General features: G+C 49.8%; 1 protein-coding gene across 2 annotated transcripts in view; it reads left to right on the forward strand.

The window, feature by feature from the left end:
• Nucleotides 1-11997: 11997 nt before the first annotated feature.
• TRABD2B (TraB domain containing 2B) overlaps nucleotides 11998-18686 on the forward strand; it is a 224557-nt gene continuing 217868 nt past the window's right edge. For both annotated transcript variants that reach the window (XM_059069291.2, XM_067008146.1), the window contains exons 1-2: nucleotides 11998-12539; nucleotides 14560-15120. In XM_059069291.2, the coding sequence (XP_058925274.1) occupies nucleotides 12438-12539; nucleotides 14560-15120 (663 nt within the window). In that variant the 5' untranslated portion in view covers nucleotides 11998-12437. The remainder of the gene's footprint in view (nucleotides 12540-14559; nucleotides 15121-18686) is intronic.

Consider the following 18686-nt stretch of genomic DNA (forward strand, 5'->3'; position numbering starts at 1 on the left):
GTCATGTTCACTACTGTATCCCTAGCATCCAAAACAGGGCCTGCACATAGAAGGCACTCACTAAATATTTGCACCATTCATTGTAGCAGCAACACAGGAAGTACCCAGGAATTAATTTAACCAAGAATACAGTGGACCACTATGTAAAAGAGTATAACACTAATATAGGACATAGAAGATTATCTGCATAAGCAGAGACACATTACTGCTCTTAGACAGGCTGACTTAATATTTAAAACATATCTCTTCTCTGAAATCAATATAAACATTTAATACAAGGCCAATCAAAATTCCAGTTGATTTTTTGAGAACTCAATCTACTTACTCTAAAATGTACATGGAAGAATACAAATACATTTAACCTAGAAGCTTTAAATATTGAAAAAAGAAAAATGAAGAGAGAAGAACTCACCTTTCCAGATATTGACATGATACAAAGTCATGGTATAAATGCTTTGTAGTACTGGCATAAGAACAGATGAACAGATACGCCATTGGTATAGAATAGAGAACTCAGAGGCACATCCACTCACACACGCACCTGTGTTGTGCTGGATATTCTGTTTGCCCTTCCAGATCCTTTTCCCACCTTTCTCTACTCTACTCTTGCTCTGAGAGGCTGGCTTCCCTGCATTGCATTAACTATACTCCCTTGCCCTGCGATTTCCAGATGAGTTTGGCCATTGAGAGGGGATATCATCACAGATCCATATGATCATTTCCATAGATATAGAAAATGCAATGTTATGGGAAATAAGAACAATATACAAAATACAATTGTATTTTATACACTTGGAAAGTGCAGTCACAAACTGAAAAATTTTAAAGACTATTTATAAGAGAATCAAAAATTATGAAGTACTTAGAGGAAAGTTTTACAAAAGATATGCAGGTTGTATACACTGAAAACCTCAAAAGATTGCTGAGGGGAAGTTAAAGAAAAACTAAAGAGAGATTAGCCATGCTTATGGATCATAAGACAGTATTATTAAGGTGTAAATCTAGAGAATCATTGCAATCTCAGTCCAAATCTCAGCAAACTTTTGTGCAAAAACTGACAAATTGATTCTAAAATTTGTATGAAAACACAAATGATTTAAGGTAGCCAAACAAACATGAAAATGAAGAACAAAGACTTACATTGCCCAGTTTCATGACTAATTATAAATCTATAGTAATAAAGACAGTATGGTGTTCCTATAAATATAGATATCTATATCAACAGAACAGAACAGAGTCCAAATATAGGCCCATGCATAAATAAACACTGATTTTTGATAAAGGTGCCAAGGCAATTCAATATAGAAAGGATGATTTTTTTAAACAAGTGGTGCTGGAACAATGGATATCCATTTCTAAAAAGAAGGAAAAAAAAAAAAAGGAGAAGAAAAAGAAGCCCTTGATCCTTACCTCACACTTCATAAAAATTCAACTAAATATGGATAACTGACCTAAGTGTAAAACCTAAAACTTTTATAAAACTTCTAGAAGAAAACAAAGGAGAGAAAATCTTAATGACCATGGGTTAGGCCAAGATTTCTTTTTTTTTTTTTTTCTGGGGTGGTACGCAGGCCTCTCACTGTTGTGGCCTCTACTGTTGCGGAGCACAGGCGCCGGACGCGCAGGCTCAGCAGCCATGGCTCACGGAGCCAAGCCGCTCTGCGGCATGTGGGATCTTCCTGGACCGGGGCACGAACCCGTGTCCCCTGCATCGGCGGGCAGACTCTCAACCACAGCGCCACCAGGGAAGCCCCAAGATTTCTTAAATAAGACACTAAAAGCACAAAGTATAAAACAAAAAAAAATTGATAACTTGAATTTCTTCAAAATTTGCTCTTCAAAAGATACTATTAAGAAAATGAAAATGCAAGCCATGTACTGAGAGAAAATATTTGCAAAACTGTTTCACAAAAGACTGGAAAGCAGAATATTTAAAGAACTAACACATCTCAGTAAAAAGCCAAACAGCCTGGTATAAATGAGAAAAACATTTCAACAAATGGTTCACTAAAGAAGGTATAAGAATGTCAAATAAGCACAGGAAAAGATGCTTAACATCATTAGTCATTAAAGAGATACAAATTGAAACCGCAGTGAGATACCACTTCATACCAACTAGCATGACTATAATTACAAAAATGGACAAGACCAGGTGTTCGTGAGGAGGTAGAACAACTGGAACTCTCCTAACTCTACACGTGGCTAAATGCCTGGCACAGAGAAAGTGCTCCAGTGTCATCAGTTAGTCACAGCAGCTAGTAGGACCAGCTATTATGAATATGAGCAATGCACGTTAAATGAAAAACACTCCCATTAGTCTCCATCCTCATGAAGCTTCTGTCTCAACCTACCCTTTCCCTGTATATGTGATATTCCTTGTAATTGACCCTCTTAAGAACTTGGCATTATTTCATTCTTTTTTATGGCTGATTAATATTCCATTGTATATATGTATACCACATCTTCTTTATCCATTCATCCATTGATGGATATTTAGGCTGCTTCCATTAGACACAGGAATTTTATAAATGAACATCAGGAGAGTGGAAAGAAGCAAAACCTTTTCTAGAAGGAATGGAAGAAAGAAAATAAGACACAGGGTAACTTAGTCCCTGTCAATCTATAAATAGCTGTTATGAAGAAAATGGAGAAGACTTGTTCTGTGTGATCCCAAGCATGGGTACCAGCAGCTAGTGAGTAAAAGATGCAGGTAGGCAGATGCAGGCTCAATACATAGAAGTTTCCAAATGTTAAGAGATGCTTAAAAGTAGAGTTGGCTATTTCAGAAGGCTGTAAGCTTCTTGTCACAAAATGTCACAAGCAATATCCAAATAAGATTAATGGAAAGGCCTTCAAACATAAACTGTGAGAAGTAGAGAACCCAGCCCAAATTCTGAATTGAGAAGAATGGAGGTTTGAATTTGGATGTGATGAGTTTGAGAGAAAAACAGGGCACTCAAGTAGAGGAGAGACCCTCTGTATCTGGAGATACAGATTGGAAAGTCATCATGAAAATGTCAGTAGCTGAAGGCAGAAAGTCAGCTGATTCCCCATCACTGAATTTGGTACGTTAAGGCCAAGCAAGCCTAAATATTTTAGGAAGTGTTCAGGTGGGTGTCATCAGAGCCACTCCAAGCCTTTACCGTGCCTTGTGGAATCAAACATAGATGCAGCCCCTTGCCCCTGGATTTCACTGCCCACTCACCTCCTCAGGAGAGTGCCCTTGTGCAATGCACGACCTGCCCAAATGCTCAGTGCAGTGGCCCTGGGTGCCACCATGCCCTGGACGCTCATGACTTCTTGCGTAAGGCATCCGTGTTGCAGATGACTTGCGCTCTTTCATAACTTCTTAGAAGAGTGTGAAAATGCTTATTGAGGGAGAGGAGATATCTTTGAGGCCTCTTTTTTTTTATCAATGTCATTAATAACTATCATAAAAGTAATATTCATGCCCTTTGCGGTACACAAAGTGCCTTCACGTCCACCATCTTGTGAGTTTGTGCATTACTATTGCTCTTACCTCACAGATGAGGAAACTGAGGTCTGAGGGATTAAACTAAGAGTTGTGAAGCTTTTTCTTGTACAGCATATATTTTAAGGTTCTAAACTCTTAATTACCATATAAATGTATAAATCTAATTGCACAAATGACATTGGTCCTACAAGGACCCATATAAAAGGAAAAACCTGCAAAAGCGCTCAGCATTCCCAGATTTAGTTGAATCACCGATAACCCCACTTAACCCACTTACACTTCACTCTGCTGAGTCCTTGTTGACAGCCTCAGTATTTCTCCATCCTATATCAGTCTGGGCCTCTCACTCTAATGAAGCCCAAATTTTGACCCATTCTGATGGCCTCTTGGCTCTCCTCCCATTAAGACACTCCCCACAAATGGTTCTACTGTTAACAACCCTCTCCTCTCACAGGTCCTGGGGACTCCCGTTCTGGATACTGTCTTGAAGGCAGCCCTCATCTTTTGATCTGTCCTGGTGCTGCAGAACTTTGCTTCAAGTTGCCTTTTCAGCTGTTAAGATGGGTTACATTGAGTCATCCATGGTCATTCCCAAGGTCTCCCTTATGAACAAAGCGAGGTGATTGTGTGGAATAGATATCCAGTCTATGGGCGAGAGCTCAGTCTGGACTGGTGGTCAGGGCTGGGGCTGACCAGTGGCCCAGGTCAGGGCACTGATGTTTCTCTCTGAGAAAGTAGAAATAAGTATTTCAGAACAGCTTTCTCAACTATTTACAACATTCACATACTTGCTGCCCGAGCTCCTGTAATAACAGATTGAACTGTCCTAACAAGGATGAGCCTCTCCATCGTCTGTAGATCGCAAGTTTCTTGCTTTCTCTAGTACTTCTCCAGGGCTTCTCCACAGAGCCCCTCTTGCTCTGGGATCATAAGCTCCTTTCTCTCTGCCGGATCCTTCACATCAGCATACAGACACTATATGACCGCAATGTTAAGTCTCTCCATTGATCCATGTTCTCACACCACTCTATTTCTTTCCCATAATAACCCGAGAAAGAGTTGCCTGAACTGGCCATGTCCACCTCCTCTCCTCCCTCTCTGTCCTCTGCCCAAATCTTCTCACTTTCCTCCAGTTTCACTACAAGCACCCTGGATGGAGTCATTGCCATCCTCACCCCGATTACTGCCCTAATGCCCTTACTGGGCTCCTCGAAATCCTCACTTTCCAGCTCACCAACCTCCACACCAAAGTCTGCACCAGCTTTTAAAAATGTAAATCAAATTGTGTTACTTTTCTTTAAAACCCTCCTAAGGCTTCTTAGTAAAGCTGGAATTCAACTCATCACTTTGACCTTCAAACCCTTACTTCACCTGGTCCCTCCCATCTCCCCAGTGCAATCTTTTAGAATTCCCCCTTGTGCCCTAAGAGGCAGGCTTTGCTGGAATTTTCTCTTGTTTCCTGAACACACCAAGGTGGTCCCTCCCTCCAGGCTCTGCCAAGGCTAGACCCTCTGCTGGGAACGCTCTTCCCCCAGATCCTCTCCTGGCAGACTCCTTAGCATCCACCAGACCCTCTCCACCACTGGTTTGGGTTACTTCTTTATTTTTTTCTTCATGAACTAGAAAGTAAGGCCTGTGTGGACAGATCCCTGCCTATTTGTTCACCAATTCTTTAGCATCAATTCGACTCTCAAAACATATGTGCCACATTAACAAATGAGCGAGTCCTCTCACCCACTTTACCATCACTGCCATGTGCCAGGCACTGAAGCAGTCACATGAGTTCCGTTCAGCTTGTGGCAACCTCTGGGTTCAAACCTGGCTCCACCACTGACTGGCTGGGGGACTTTGGGCAAGTTTGGGGCCTCAGTTTCCTCATCTGTAAAGTGAGCTCAACGATAGCACCTCTCTCATCGATTTACTATGAACAGGTAAGAGGCAGCACATTTAAATAAAGTGATAGAACAGTGCTGAGCACACAGTAAGTGCTCAATAAAAGTTAGTAATGATTATAGCCTCGAAACAGCAACTCTTTAGGACAGATTTCTCAATCTCAGTACGACTGGTATTTCAGGTAGGACCATTCTTTGCTGTAGGAACCATTCTGTGCGTCATAGGATGTTTAACAGAATCCCGGCCTCTGCCCACTGGGCCCTGAGGTGTTATGCCAGTAGCACATTCCCAATTATGATAACCAAAAATGTCTTCAGATATTGCCAAATGTTCCTGTGGGGGCAGGAAGGGCCAAACCATTTGTTATAAGGCATATACTTTTACTCCTATTGACAGATGTGAAATCGGAAGTTCAGAGTTTAAATAAGTTGCCCAAGGTTTTAGGGCTACCAAGCGGGGGAGCAAGGATTCAAACTCCCATCTTCCTGGCCCAACAGTACATGCACTTCCCTCCAGCTCGCTATGCTAGAGCCCCGAGCCCCCCTTCCCTCAGCCTACTCGGCTCACACACTCGCAGATCCGTGCTAATTACACAGCCATGTAAAACGTTATATGTGGTTTGTTATTTTATATCCAGGAACACGGTCCACAGCCTTCATTACATAAAGTAGCTGTGTGTATACTTGGGGTCTAAATGCTATTTAGTGGTCAGCTCGATGGGGTATTTTGTTTCAAGCATCACATTTCTTTTTTCCCTTTCCGTACTTCTACTAACCCCTAAATGGAGGAACAGAGCCTCACACAGCTTGGGCTAAAGTGAAAGGCAAAAGTCCCCTAAATGACAAACGTCCCACTGTCCTAATTAGATTGGGAGAGACAGCCCAGGATGTGCCATATGTGGTGTGAATGTGTCCCTCAGTGGTTGTGTGTGTGTGTGTGTTCCCAAGACCCACCCAGTCTGGCCCATACAACCTGCGCTACCTTCCCACTGGTGTCTTAAAGGAAGCAGGTGGTCTAGTAGGAAGAACTAGACAACCCAGGCCTTCTAAATATCAGCTGTGTAGTTTGAGTATGCCGTGTGTCCCCTCTGAGACTCAGTTGCCTCATTTTTAAAATGGGGGTAAAGGGACTTCCCTGGTGGAGCAGTGGAGAAGACTCCGGGCTCCCAATGCAGGGGGCCCGGGTCCGATCCCTGGTCAGGGAACTAGATCCCACGTGCGTGCCGCAACTAAGGAGCCTGCGAGCCGCAACTAAGGGGTCTGCCTGCTGCAACTAAGACCGGGCGCAACCAAACAAACAAAAAAATAAATAAAATGGGGGTAAAAATATATGTCCCACAGTGTTGCTGAGATCCTTTAGCTAAAGGGTCTGGCACCGAATTGGTCTAAGATAATCCCCAGTTCCTGTTCCTCCTTCACTTGCCAACACCTGGCCCGTGCCACCTCGCCTCACTCCAGCCCATTCTTAATATCACCGCTCTTCTTCAGTCAGAATTTCCTAGGTCCCGACCCACCTCTACCCCTTGGCTTTCATCATTCCCCTTAACTGGATTGCAAGCAAGTCTCTTTCCACCTATTTAAATCTCACTTTCCTGCACAGCCAAATTCAAATCCCACTCCTCCCGGATTAATGCCCTTGTCCAGCTCTCACTGGCTTCTCCAGGACTTTTCTGATACTACGTGATTCACCTGGCGCTGAAACGCATTTTAACTAGTCACCTGAATATTGTTCATTAACTGCAAGTAGGCAGAGGTCAGGACTGTATTCCTTCAGGCCTAGACACTACAATACACATGGGGCCCCATAAGTATTTGTGAGTTGGCAAAGTCAATGCATAGCATTGTTCTATCACTGATGGCTGCACACATCAGGCTGTGAACACGCCTCACCTGGAAACTGATATGCCAGCCACCCTCCACCAGCACCATTTATGGAGAGCAAGCTAAGACGATTATATCCTCTGAAGGGCAAGATGAAGGGCTTTCTAAGGGTCATGCACAGCCCTTCTCGGTGCAGTCTCATTTCTGATCTTCCCCAGTAGCTCTCATGTTCTAGCTCCCCCATCATTGTTTACAGAGCTCCCAGTAGGCCAAACACAACTCCCTGCCTTTGCACACACTGTTCCCACTGTCTGAAGTGACCTTCCTTTCCTCACACTCCCTGTCCAAGTCCTGCTCATCCTTAGAGACCAACTCAAACGTCACCTTCTTGGCAAAGACCTTTGCTGACCTTCTCTCTCCTAAGCCCCACTTTCTTCTCCCCTAAGGTTGCTGTTCTCCCCTATCCCCCATCTGTTTCCCAAAGCACCCTGTTTGTGGTACCTCTGTCTCAGTCTCTGGGTGGCAAGCTCCCTGAGGACAGACTCCTGGGCTGATTCCTCTGTGTGCTCCTCCCCCATTGGGCTGGATCTAGTAGAACTTTCTGTTTTTAACAAATACCATCTTATATGGCAAGCCTAATCCTCTGCGGTACTTCTATGATGGCGTGTGTGTTTCCCCACTCTTGTAAGGGAAATGTCCTTTTTGGAATCATCTCAGCATATACCTTTTTTTCTGGTTCTCTCCATCACTTAGACTGTGTTAAGCACTACTGACCTCTGCATGGTCCTAGAATCCTCTTCCCTTCTTTCCCACCCCCCAAGGACATCGTGACCTTCAACCATCAAGGATTAACTTCTAACCCACTAAGACCGGGGGATGGAGGGGGGAGAGACAGAGCCTGGGGGTGGGTGGGAGGTCGGCACATCTGGGACAGGAGTTGAAGCTGGGAGTCAGGCCAGGCCAGGTCCACTGGAAAATACCAGTGTGGCCCACAGCCCAGGCTATGGCCCGTCGAGAGGGCAGCCTTCAGGCCCAGAGCAAAGCTTCTCCTTTGGTCCAGCAAAGCAGGGGAACCCCTCATCTCCCTGCCTGAGAGATGCCCTTCGGCAGGACCAGGGCTCCTGGATCTGCTCAAGAGGCAGACTTTGTTGGTTTAGTTCCGCAACAAGGCTTCTGTTCCTGTCCCGGCTGTTACGGCCTACAGATTCCTGGTACCCGTCTGATTGAACAACTTAATTAAAATGCAGTAAAAGGAAAGTAGGCCGGATGTGATCCGGGAGAGGAGACAGGCGTCTGAGTCCACCGCCTGCCTCCTGAGCCCTGTGCCCCTTCCCATCCTGCCTACAGGCCCCTGGGCAGGCAGAGGCCATGGAACTCTGGACTGTAGTGTTGAGGGCAGAAGACCTTAAGGGTATCTGCTCCCTGAGCTGTTCATCCTGATGAGAGGGCAACTGAGGTCCAGCCAGGACAGCTGAACTACCAGAAGCCGCTCAGGAAGCTGTTAGCAGAAGCACAGGGAATCTCTAGGACTTTAAGACTGCTCGTCAGGGGCTGCTCTTGATACACTAGGTGGGAGAAAAAAATTGTTTGAAAACACAGAAACCCTTGTTCTTGGGGAGCACCCTCTCCAGGGGCCTCAAACATGTTTGTCCTTTTTTGGGGGTAACAACGTTATGGAAAATAATTCACATACCATACAATTCACCCATTTAAACTATACAGTTTAATGGTTTTTTAGTATATTCACAGAGTTGTGCAACCATCACCACAATCAATTTTAGAATATTTTCATTATTACCCCAAAAAATGCAATCCCCTTTAGCCATGGTCCCCCAGTCTCTCCAACCCTCCTGGCCCTAAGCAACCACTGATCGCCTGTCTGACTCTATACCTTTGCCTATTCTGGACATTTCATATAAATGGAATCATATTATCTATGTCCTTTTGTAACTGGCTTCTTTTATTTAGCATAATCTTTTCAAGATTGAGCCATATTGTGGCATGTATCAGCACTTCATTATTTTTTATGGCCAAATAGTATTCCATCATATGAATATACCACATTTTATATATCCATTCATCAGTTGCTGGACATTTGGGTTGGCTCTCCCCTGTAGCTATTTTGAATAGTGCTGCTATCAACATTTGTGTACAAGTTTTTCTGTGGACGGATGCTTTCAGTTCTCTTGGGTATTATGTACCCAGGAGTGGAAAAACCTGTTTGTTCTTGCATCTCATTAACAATATCAGTAACCATACCGGTGGAGATTCTAAAGGATTATTGCACACATTGACTCGGAAAAATAGTTAGGACAGGAAACTGGATGAAGCAAGACAGGCACAGAGAGGTTAACTGTTTGGACACTGGTCACACAGCCATAGGAAAGGACCACGGAGGAGGAAGTCATAGCTGGCACTTGTGAAAATTAGTCAATGAAACATTTATAACTTTAGGAAAAAAGCCCTGGAACATTTTAAAAATCACACACATAGTCATGTGTACCATCACTTTAATTATATGGATTAGTTTTTAATTTGATCAGGTCCTTTCCTACCCACTGTCTCCCTTATGTTCTAGTTCCCCCTGAAGACCATCACACTCCTTCTCAGTGGAATTAAATTCTCCTCCCACCTCCCAAGCTTTTCACCTCGTCCTCATCATGGGGAGTGGTGGCTTTGTAGGGAGTTTTGGAGCCTTGAGGAGTGGAGGCTCTTTAAAGGACTTCTCTTTTGTCACAGCTGCAGTTCTCAGAGCGCTGTGTGTTGGAAGCACGGAGCCGCACTGTTCTCTTGCACCATCTGGGCCCTCTGGCCTGATCTGCATCTGTCACCAGAAGTGTGCATAGCAAAGAGCCGAGGTGGCGCGGACACCCAGCAGGCGGAACCAGATGCAACTGCCCACAGTCATTATTTCTGACCTGCAGAAATGGCAATCTCGGGTGGATCAGCCTAAAAGTCTCTGGTATCCTCTCTTTCCTTCCGTGTTCCCCTCGAAGACCCGGGTTGCAGGCTCTGGAAGCCTTTCAGCCCCTGCAGCCCAGCTGGTCTTCCTTGCCCAGCTTCTCCAGTGGCCATTCTCCAGCTGCTCCAGCTGCTGCCTGAAGACTTGAGTGGGAGGACTGGGAGAGCTGGGAGTCCGGGACCTCTCCACTGACTGCCCATCTCCCCACTGGTCTCTTTGCTTCCAGCTTGCCCCCTCCAATCCAGGGCTCCTAAAAGGCCCCCGCCACCCTCTACTTCAAATCTTGCAAGGATGCCCCATCACCCAGTACCTATAAATTACAAACACTCCAGCCTGGCCAGAAGACACAACTTCAGCTCCTGCTGCTGGGTTTTTGCTCCAGCCATGCCTAACTGCTAGCAGAACCCTGCAGGCACCCTCACTCTCGCACCTCTCCGCCCTGGCAGCTGCTCCTTTACTCAGCTGCCCCTGACTTATCCTTCAGGATCACTCCCAGGAGTCTTCCCTGGGCCCCAGGGCTGTGTGAGGATACTTTCCTCTCTGTTCCCCTTTCTCTGTGCTTCCGTCTCTCCTGGCACTCATCATCTATATTTGAATCACCTCTTTGCATGTTTGTCCCCATCTACCCGCCTCTGTGGGCTGTGGGCTCTAACAATCCTACCTCATTCCTACTTCAGTCTCTTTCATCAGTATAGGAAGAGTCAGTGAACTCTTCTCAACACGAGTAAGTGGTGGTGCCCATGACTCAGTTTCCCCATTGGCTGGAAACGGTCCAGAAGCTTGGATCTTGCCTCTTAGTCTTCTGTAAGTTTCATTTGCCTCTCCAGAACAGAAGGAAGCTGGTTTTAAGGGCTCTTTCGATTCTTATGGTCTAAGGAACTGGGATATGAATACTTACCCTTCCAGGACCCCTCACCAGGATCCTGTGTGGTCCAAAGAAATAGATTATTTAAATGGTAAGCCTCAAGGAATTCTGAGGAAGATTATTTTGTTGTTTTGTTTTAATGCACCTAGTGTCTGCAGAACACCTACTAACCGCATGCCGGCCTTCGGAACAGGGGCTTGATAAAAAGTTGTAAATACCAGCTTCCCTGGGTTTCTTTGGAGTGCTGCCTTCCAGCCAGTCTGGGAGTGCTTGTCCTCGCCTGCCTTTCTCCCCTCTCGCTGTTCACTCCTCCAGGACCTGTCTGGTCCATCTCCCCACATTTGTCGCTGCCGCTGCCGGGCCAGTCCGCGTCCAACGCGCAGCCGGATTGAAGTTGGCCCTTCGGGCCTCGGCCCGGTCGCCCTCTGGCGGCCGCGCGCTGAAGCTGCGGCCCGGCGGGGAGCTGGAGAGGGGAAGGGGAAGGGGAAGGGGGAGGGAGGGGGAGGAGGAGGCGCGGGCAGGGGAGGAGAGGAAAAAGTTGCGCTGGGAAGTTTGGAAAGTTGGGAAGTGGCTGCTGCGGGCTTCGCCTCCCTCCGCCCGCGTGTGAGGGAGCGAGCTAGGGAGCAGGAGAGGAGCGAGCGAGCGCCTGCCATGCCCATCAGACCCCGCCTCGCCGCGCCCGGGCGCGGAGCTCTCCCCGACTCCCTGCGGCCCGGCCCGGCGCGGCCCCGGCCCCCCGCCCCCCGCGCCGGGTCCTCCCCTCCCCCCGCCCCGGCGGCCCCAGCCCCCCGCCCGGCCCGGCTCCGCGCCGCTCTCCCGCCCTCCTCTCTCCCTCCCTCCCGGCCGCGGAGCAGCATGGCGGAGCCCGGGCAGCGGCCGCGCGGCCGCCCGCCGCCCCTCTGAGCCCCGCTCGGGGGCCACCGGGCGCCCCAGACCCGACCCCCGCCCCCGCCGCGCCCGCCGCCGCACTTGTCCCCCCGCGCGCCCCCTGGAGCGCCGCGCACCCCTGGGACCGTTGCGCGCGCCCCGGGTCCCCAGCATAACCCTGGGACCCCGCGCGCCCGCCGTCCCGGTACTACCCCGAGAACCCCGCGCGCCCCTGGACCGCGACGCAGCTCTGGGACCTCCGCGCGCCCCGGCAACCCGGCGCGCTCTCACAACCCCGGGGGTCGGCCAACCCGGCTGCGCGTCCCGGAGCAAGGGCCCCGCCCCAGAGGATCCCCCTCTTGCAACAGACGGAGCCCCGCCCCAGAGGGACCCCCAGGTCCGGCAGGGATATCCAGCCACGCCCCAGAAGGCTCCCGGCATCCCGTGTCTGGAGCCCCGCGCTCCAGAGGAACCTCCGTGCCCAGACGGGGGCTGCCCGCCCAGCTGAGGGGCGCCGCCCAGAAGGGTCCCCCGCGCCCCGCGGGCCCCGGCAGGATGCACGCCGCCCTGGCGGGGCCGTTGCTCGCCGCCCTCCTCGCCACCGCCCGCGCCCGCCCGCAGCCCCCGGACGCAGGACAGTGCCGGCCGCCCGGATCGGTGAGCGAGCGCCTGCCCGGCCACTCTCCCGGCCGCGCGGCCACTCCAGCCCTGCGGGGACGACGGTTTGGGGGGTCCTACCTTCCGCACCCACCTCGGCCCACCCGCTCCACCTCCGCCCGCCGGGCGCAGCCTCGGGCGACCTTCCCTGGCTTCTGCCGCCGGGGCTCCAGCTCCGTCCGGGGAGGCGAGGTGGGGCGCTCCCTCTCCAGCTCCTTCTCCAAACGCTGACGCTCTCGGGCTCTCCTCGACTTTCGGTCCTGCTTGGACCTCTCCTCTCTGTGCCCTTTTTGACTCCCCTCTTTCTTACTTTTAGCCTGTCCTTACCCTCTGGTTCCTCTCTTCTCGTTTCTAACTCTGTTTCTACCATTCCTTGCCCTTCTCTTCTCTGCCCCTTCCTCTCATTCTTACATGCTCAGACCCCTTGCAGGCTTCCCTCTCCCCCACCCCTGGTCCCCACCCTTGACCAAGGCAAATTTTCTCCCTCTCCAGCCCAGGCCCCAGCACCCACTCTCCCAAGTGCCCTGATTTCACAAAAAGGAGGAAGATTCCAGAGGAGAGGAAAGAAAGTGCCAGGACATGCTGGCCTAATATTTCCGTGGGGGTTGAGTAATTACTAGTTCTCCTAATTTTTCTTCCAAACTCAGGAATCCCTTGATTTCCCCCAGTCTCTCTTCCTCAAAGTGTAAATTAATGCATGGAAAATAACCCTGAACTGGAGGCCAGAGACCAGGAAAAGTTTGTGTAGGGTCCTCACCGGCTGCACTCTTAGTTGACCTTGGGCAAGGTGCACCTCCAGTGTCATGACTTGTTCAGAAACAGGGAGCTCCGCGACAGGCAGGGTGCTCAGAGCTAGTCTCTCTCCAGTATGCTGGGATTTACAATTTTTGGTTGTCAGTAAAGTAAGGTACTGTTCGCTTCGCCCACCCTGACAGATACTTCTCATTTGTGCTAGAATCAAGCAGAAGAAGTTTATGAGTTGACCGAGAGCTTGCAGCCGGTGGATGGCAGTGGACAGTCCAGGGGGTATTCTGGATAGAAAATGCCTGAGAGAAGTGATAGTCCCTTTCCCATGCCCCTTAACCCCTGGACCTAAACTGGATCTGGAGAAATGACCCATGTCCTCCTGCCCCTCCTTCACCTCTACACAGACACACACATCCCTCTTCAGAGCTTAGGTGATGGCAGAGAATTGGACTTGGAGACCAGGTGCACCTTTTGAGGGGAGGAGCCCAGAAAGCATATACATTTCTTGGGACTAATTCTGTGAAATCTTTCCCTCCCAAACCAGGGCCTTGAGACTTTACTTAGCCTGCAGGTTTTAAAGCACTTTCTCATCTGTGGTTTCAGCTGGTGGAGCAGAGTAGCTGACACCCCAGACCTGCTCTCCAAAAAGAAAATTGTATCCGCCCTGCTGAATGGGAAGTAGCTGTTTAAATAGGTGTGCTATTTTTAATAGGTGTTCTGCTTTCAAAGTGCTCTTGGCATGTATCTTCTAATGGTTGGATTTAAAAGTTATATGACTTCCTCCTTTCTTGCCAGAGCAGCACTCTTGGTCCCCCTCTTTCCACCCTTCACATGAAACACCACCGGTGAAGGTTTGGCTTGGCCAGGCATGAATATTCTCAGGTGGTGTGGCAGTCCTTGGCACTCACAGTGAGAGCCAGTCATAATGGGAGCTTCCTTCGCTGTCGCTGCCTCCTCCCTCTGTGCCTGGCACTGCTCTTCGGGCTTATTTACATAGATTGTGTCTTTTCATTCTCCCAACAATCCCTGGGGTGGCTGCTTCCAGCTCCCATTTTACAGATGGGGAAACTGGGTCTGTGGGAAGTGAACCAGTGTGCTTAAGATCATACAGCTAAGATGTGGGTCTTTCAGCTTCCAAAGCCCTTGTTTGTTCCCATGGCCCCATGTAGCTCTCTGCCTTCCATCCCGAGCTCCACCTGCCCCCTCTGTTCTAACCTTGGCTTAATTCTGCTGCCTTCAGCCTCACTGCCTTCCTTTACCTGTCCCCCTGCAGCAGAGGGACCTGAACTCCTTCCTGTGGACTATTCGGCGTGACCCCCCGGCCTACCTGTTTGGCACCATCCACGTCCCCTACACCCGCGTCTGGGACTTCATCCCGGACAACTCCAAGGCGGCCTTCCAGGCCAGCGCCCGCGTCTACTTTGAGCTGGACCTGACAGACCCCTACACCATCTCGGCGCTGGCCAGCTGCCAGCTGCTGCCGCACGGGGAGAACCTGCAGGACGTGCTGCCCCGTGAGCTCTACTGGCGCCTGAAGCGCCACCTGGACTACGTGAAGCTGATGATGCCGTCGTGGATGACGCCCGCACAGCGGGGCAAGGGGCTCTACGCCGACTATCTATTCAACGCCATCGCGGGCAACTGGGAGCGCAAGAGGCCGGTGTGGGTGATGCTCATGGTGAACTCGCTCACGGAGACCGACGTGCGCTCCCGGGGCGTGCCTGTGCTTGACCTCTACCTGGCCCAGCGGGCCGAGAAGATGAAGAAGAGCACCGGGGCCGTGGAGCGCGTGGAGGAGCAGTGTCATCCGCTCAATGGGCTCAACTTCTCCCAGGTAAGCACACAGCGCCCGCCCCAGAGCCCGGCAGCCCCCATGCGCCTTGGTCCTCTTCTCTGATGGTGTTCCCTCGGCAGGCAGAACCCTGCCCTTCCCCGAAAGGGAGAGGGTCTTTTGGGCTGTGGGGCAGCTCTTGAGCTGCCTTTGTGGTGATATGAGGGCACACTGCCATGTGCTGTAATTGGGGGTAAGAGTTTGTGCGTTTGCTTCTATCTCAGTGGTGCTATCTGTTGGGGATACACACTCCCCACCTGCTGTGCTCGCCCAAGCAGAATTTCCCTCGGAGCATCACAGTGATGAAAAACAAAAAGAAAGAGTTTCCAGTTTGGACCTGACTTTCCCTGAGACCCTGGGGTCCCGAGAGCAGGAGGCTGTCTTGAGGCTGTTGTATGGGTGCATCCAGGCAGCTGTGTGTATGTACGGAGGACGGGACTTCTTGAGGTGGGGTTGGGGTTGGGGGACAGGAGAAGTGCGATGGGCCTGGTCTCTAGTGACCCTGGTTTGCTGTTAAGCGCTGCCAGATTTCCCGGGGCCTCTGCAAAGCTCCAGGTGACCCTCGGACTACCTCCCCTAGGCTGGGAGAAGGTCAGCAAGGATAGTTTTGGGGTTAATAATTTCAGAGAAATGTGTTCACTTAAAGGTTGACAGTTCTGATTTCTGAACCTCAGGTGTAGGGGCAGGGAGAAGGGCGGAGCTTAGGAGGTTTAAAGTCTCTGGCTGCCAGAGACCTGATCCAGCAAAATGTCGTTAAAAGCCCCATCTCCATGGTCAGAGGTCACTCACAACTCACTGGCCCCAAACTCAACTCTGAGGCCCAGGGAACAATGAGTTCACATCTGCGCCTTGAGAACGGGCTGTAAGCCCCTGAGTCAGGGCTGGTGGCTCGTGCAAGGAGGCCAGGCCCACGCCGCAAGCACGGTGTGGTCCCCGAGACATACTCCTCCCGTAAGGAGACAGCCCCGTAAATTGGCCAGACTAGAAACTCTACCACTGGAACCAGACCTGCTTGGCTGCTCCTGAGATGTTGCAAGCTCTTCACCAGGGAAACAGGGGCAGAAACTGATCCCCCTTCGGAGATCTCTGGCTTTTGTTTTTCCTGGGGAAATGCAATATTGTCCCCGGGGAGGTAAGAAGCCAGATTGATTTGCCGGCCAAATGAAAGGCGGGTTTGTCGGTTCTCCTGCTGGCTCTCCCATAATTGTGGAGCCCTTACCCAGAGGGCCCCGGTGGCAGGAATATTGGGGCAGTTAGTCACGCCCCGCAGGGTTCTGACTACGCCTGACTCCTTCTCCGCGGGGAAAAATCCTGTGCATTCTCTGGCCCAGCGCTGATTCCTCTGAACGTACCGGCTTTCTCCCTCTGAAGTGACTTTTCCCTTGCCAGCCTCGGGAGCTGATATTATCTGCGTCGGGCTCCCCAGCGCTCGCCGCCCATCTCATTTTGGAGGCAGGTTTGTAGGAGGCCTCTCTGTTCAGAGGCCTCACGTCTGGCCTTGATATCTTTTTTAGGCTGGGGAGGTGGGGGGATCCACCATCACTCCCAACACCCTCTTTGTACCAACCACAGAGGAATCCGACCAGAGGCGAAGGGAGCACACAGACCCTCTGGTTAAACAGCCCCTGGCTTTAATCTGTCTCTCTTAAAACAACAAAACTATCTTTCTTCGAGGTCTGGAAACACTGCTGTTCAACCAAAGGACGGCTTTGGTAGTTTGAAAACATTTGCTGGAAAGTGCGTGAGGTTATGTTTTAGGAAAAGTTCCTGAGAGCCATTCATCGGCCAGCGAGGAGCCCGCTGACAGTCTCCAAAGCCCACATTTGAAGATCAAACAGACTCAAACCTCTGGTTTCAAAAATGCACCCATCACCAGCCCGGGCCCGCTCTTAAAATTGTTCTTGGGCCCAGCTCCTTGAGAGGACTGTAGGAAGCAAGTCCTGAACAAAAGAAAACAGGACTCCTCTCGGTTCCCTAATCTGCACACCCTTCACCACCTGCCAGAGTGCCTGACCCCGCCAATTTGTCCTGTTATCATTTTGGAGCGAGGTGATGAAATCTCTCCTCCATCCCCATGGGCAGCCGTGGGCTAACTGTGAAGGGAGGGATTCCAGAGCCTGAGCAGTTGGGGTTGTTAGGGATCCCCAACCCCAAAGTCAGAAATGCAACAGCCTTCTTAGTAAAATTGTATGCACGCATGCACAGTTTGATATGAACATCTGTGATGCATTATTGTACTGAAATATCTGTTAAGTGCATCAGATTTTTATTTTTTCTTTCCTCCCAGCATTACTGTTATTGCAAAATATTTGGGGAGGGGGGAGCAATGAGAGAGGAAGGACGGGAAAAAAGCCTTAAAAGAGAGCGCCTGTTTGTTCAGACTGGAATTTTAGTGTTTTTTTTTTTTTAAATAAATTTATTTATTTTATTTATTTATTTTTGGCTGCGTTGGGTCTTTGTTGCTGTGCGCGGGCTTTCTCTAGTTGCGTCGAGCGGGGGCCACTCTTTGTTGCGGAGCATGGGCTTCTCATTGCGGTGGCTTCTCTTGTTGAAGAGCACGGGCTCTAGGCTAACAGGCTTCAGTAGTTGTGGCACATGGGCTCAGTAGTTGCAGCTCGCGGGCTCTAGAGTGCAGGCTCAGTAGTTGTGGCGCGCACGGGCCTAGTTGCTCTGTGGCATGTGGGATCCTCCTGGACCAGGGCTCGAACCCGCATACCCTGCACTGGCAGGCAGACTCTGTAACCACTGCGCCACCAGGGAAGCCCGATTTTAGTTTTAACTTTAGTATTTCTCAAAATTTTATATTTTCTTCTGGTCAGAAATACCACATTTTCCCTTGCTAAATGGAGAAAGAAAGCTACATGGGCTAGAGGAATGACTGAAAAAGTTTCTTCCATCATCACACAGCTTGAAAGATCCAGCTTCTTGGCCGTGGTCACTGATTTTAATATGAACTGAGGGTACTAGACCCGACATCACCATGAGTTTGCTCTGTGTCCTTGAGCAAGTCACATCACCTCTCTGGGCCTTGTTTTTCCCACCTGTGAAATGAGACATCAGGATTAGGTCATCATTCAAGCCACTCCAGCCCTGACGTTCCATGGGACGATTATAATCAACTCCATGTGCCAGGCACCCTGCAGGAGGCTCCGCACGCTTTTTCATCTTGTTGGAGTCTCACAACCCTGGAACTTTCAAGGTGGGCACTCAGAAAGGCTGGATGACTTGCCCAAGGTCACGTGGCTAATAAGGAACAGAGCCCGTCTGCCTGACTCTAAAGGAAGGATGCACTCCTCCTGCTGCCCTATGTGGATTCTCTAGACTTCCTCCATGTAGGTAGTTCGTGTCCTGCAATTCTTCCTTCAGTCCTTTCTTTTGTTTTTTTCTTTCCTTGAGAGCTTAAAGGCTTAACATTTTACTTCTTGGGAAATTTATACTTCTAGAGAAATTATTTCCTTTGGCTGTGTGACTGGAGCAGGGATGGTAAAGGCAGGTCCTCTGAAGATTTCCGTGATGTGTTACAGACAGCTCAGCATAGTGGGCTGAGAGATGGGAGACTAGCTTCTAGG

Source organism: Kogia breviceps, chromosome 1, assembly GCF_026419965.1.
Source record: "Kogia breviceps isolate mKogBre1 chromosome 1, mKogBre1 haplotype 1, whole genome shotgun sequence".
Taxonomy (NCBI): Eukaryota; Metazoa; Chordata; class Mammalia; order Artiodactyla; family Physeteridae; genus Kogia; species Kogia breviceps.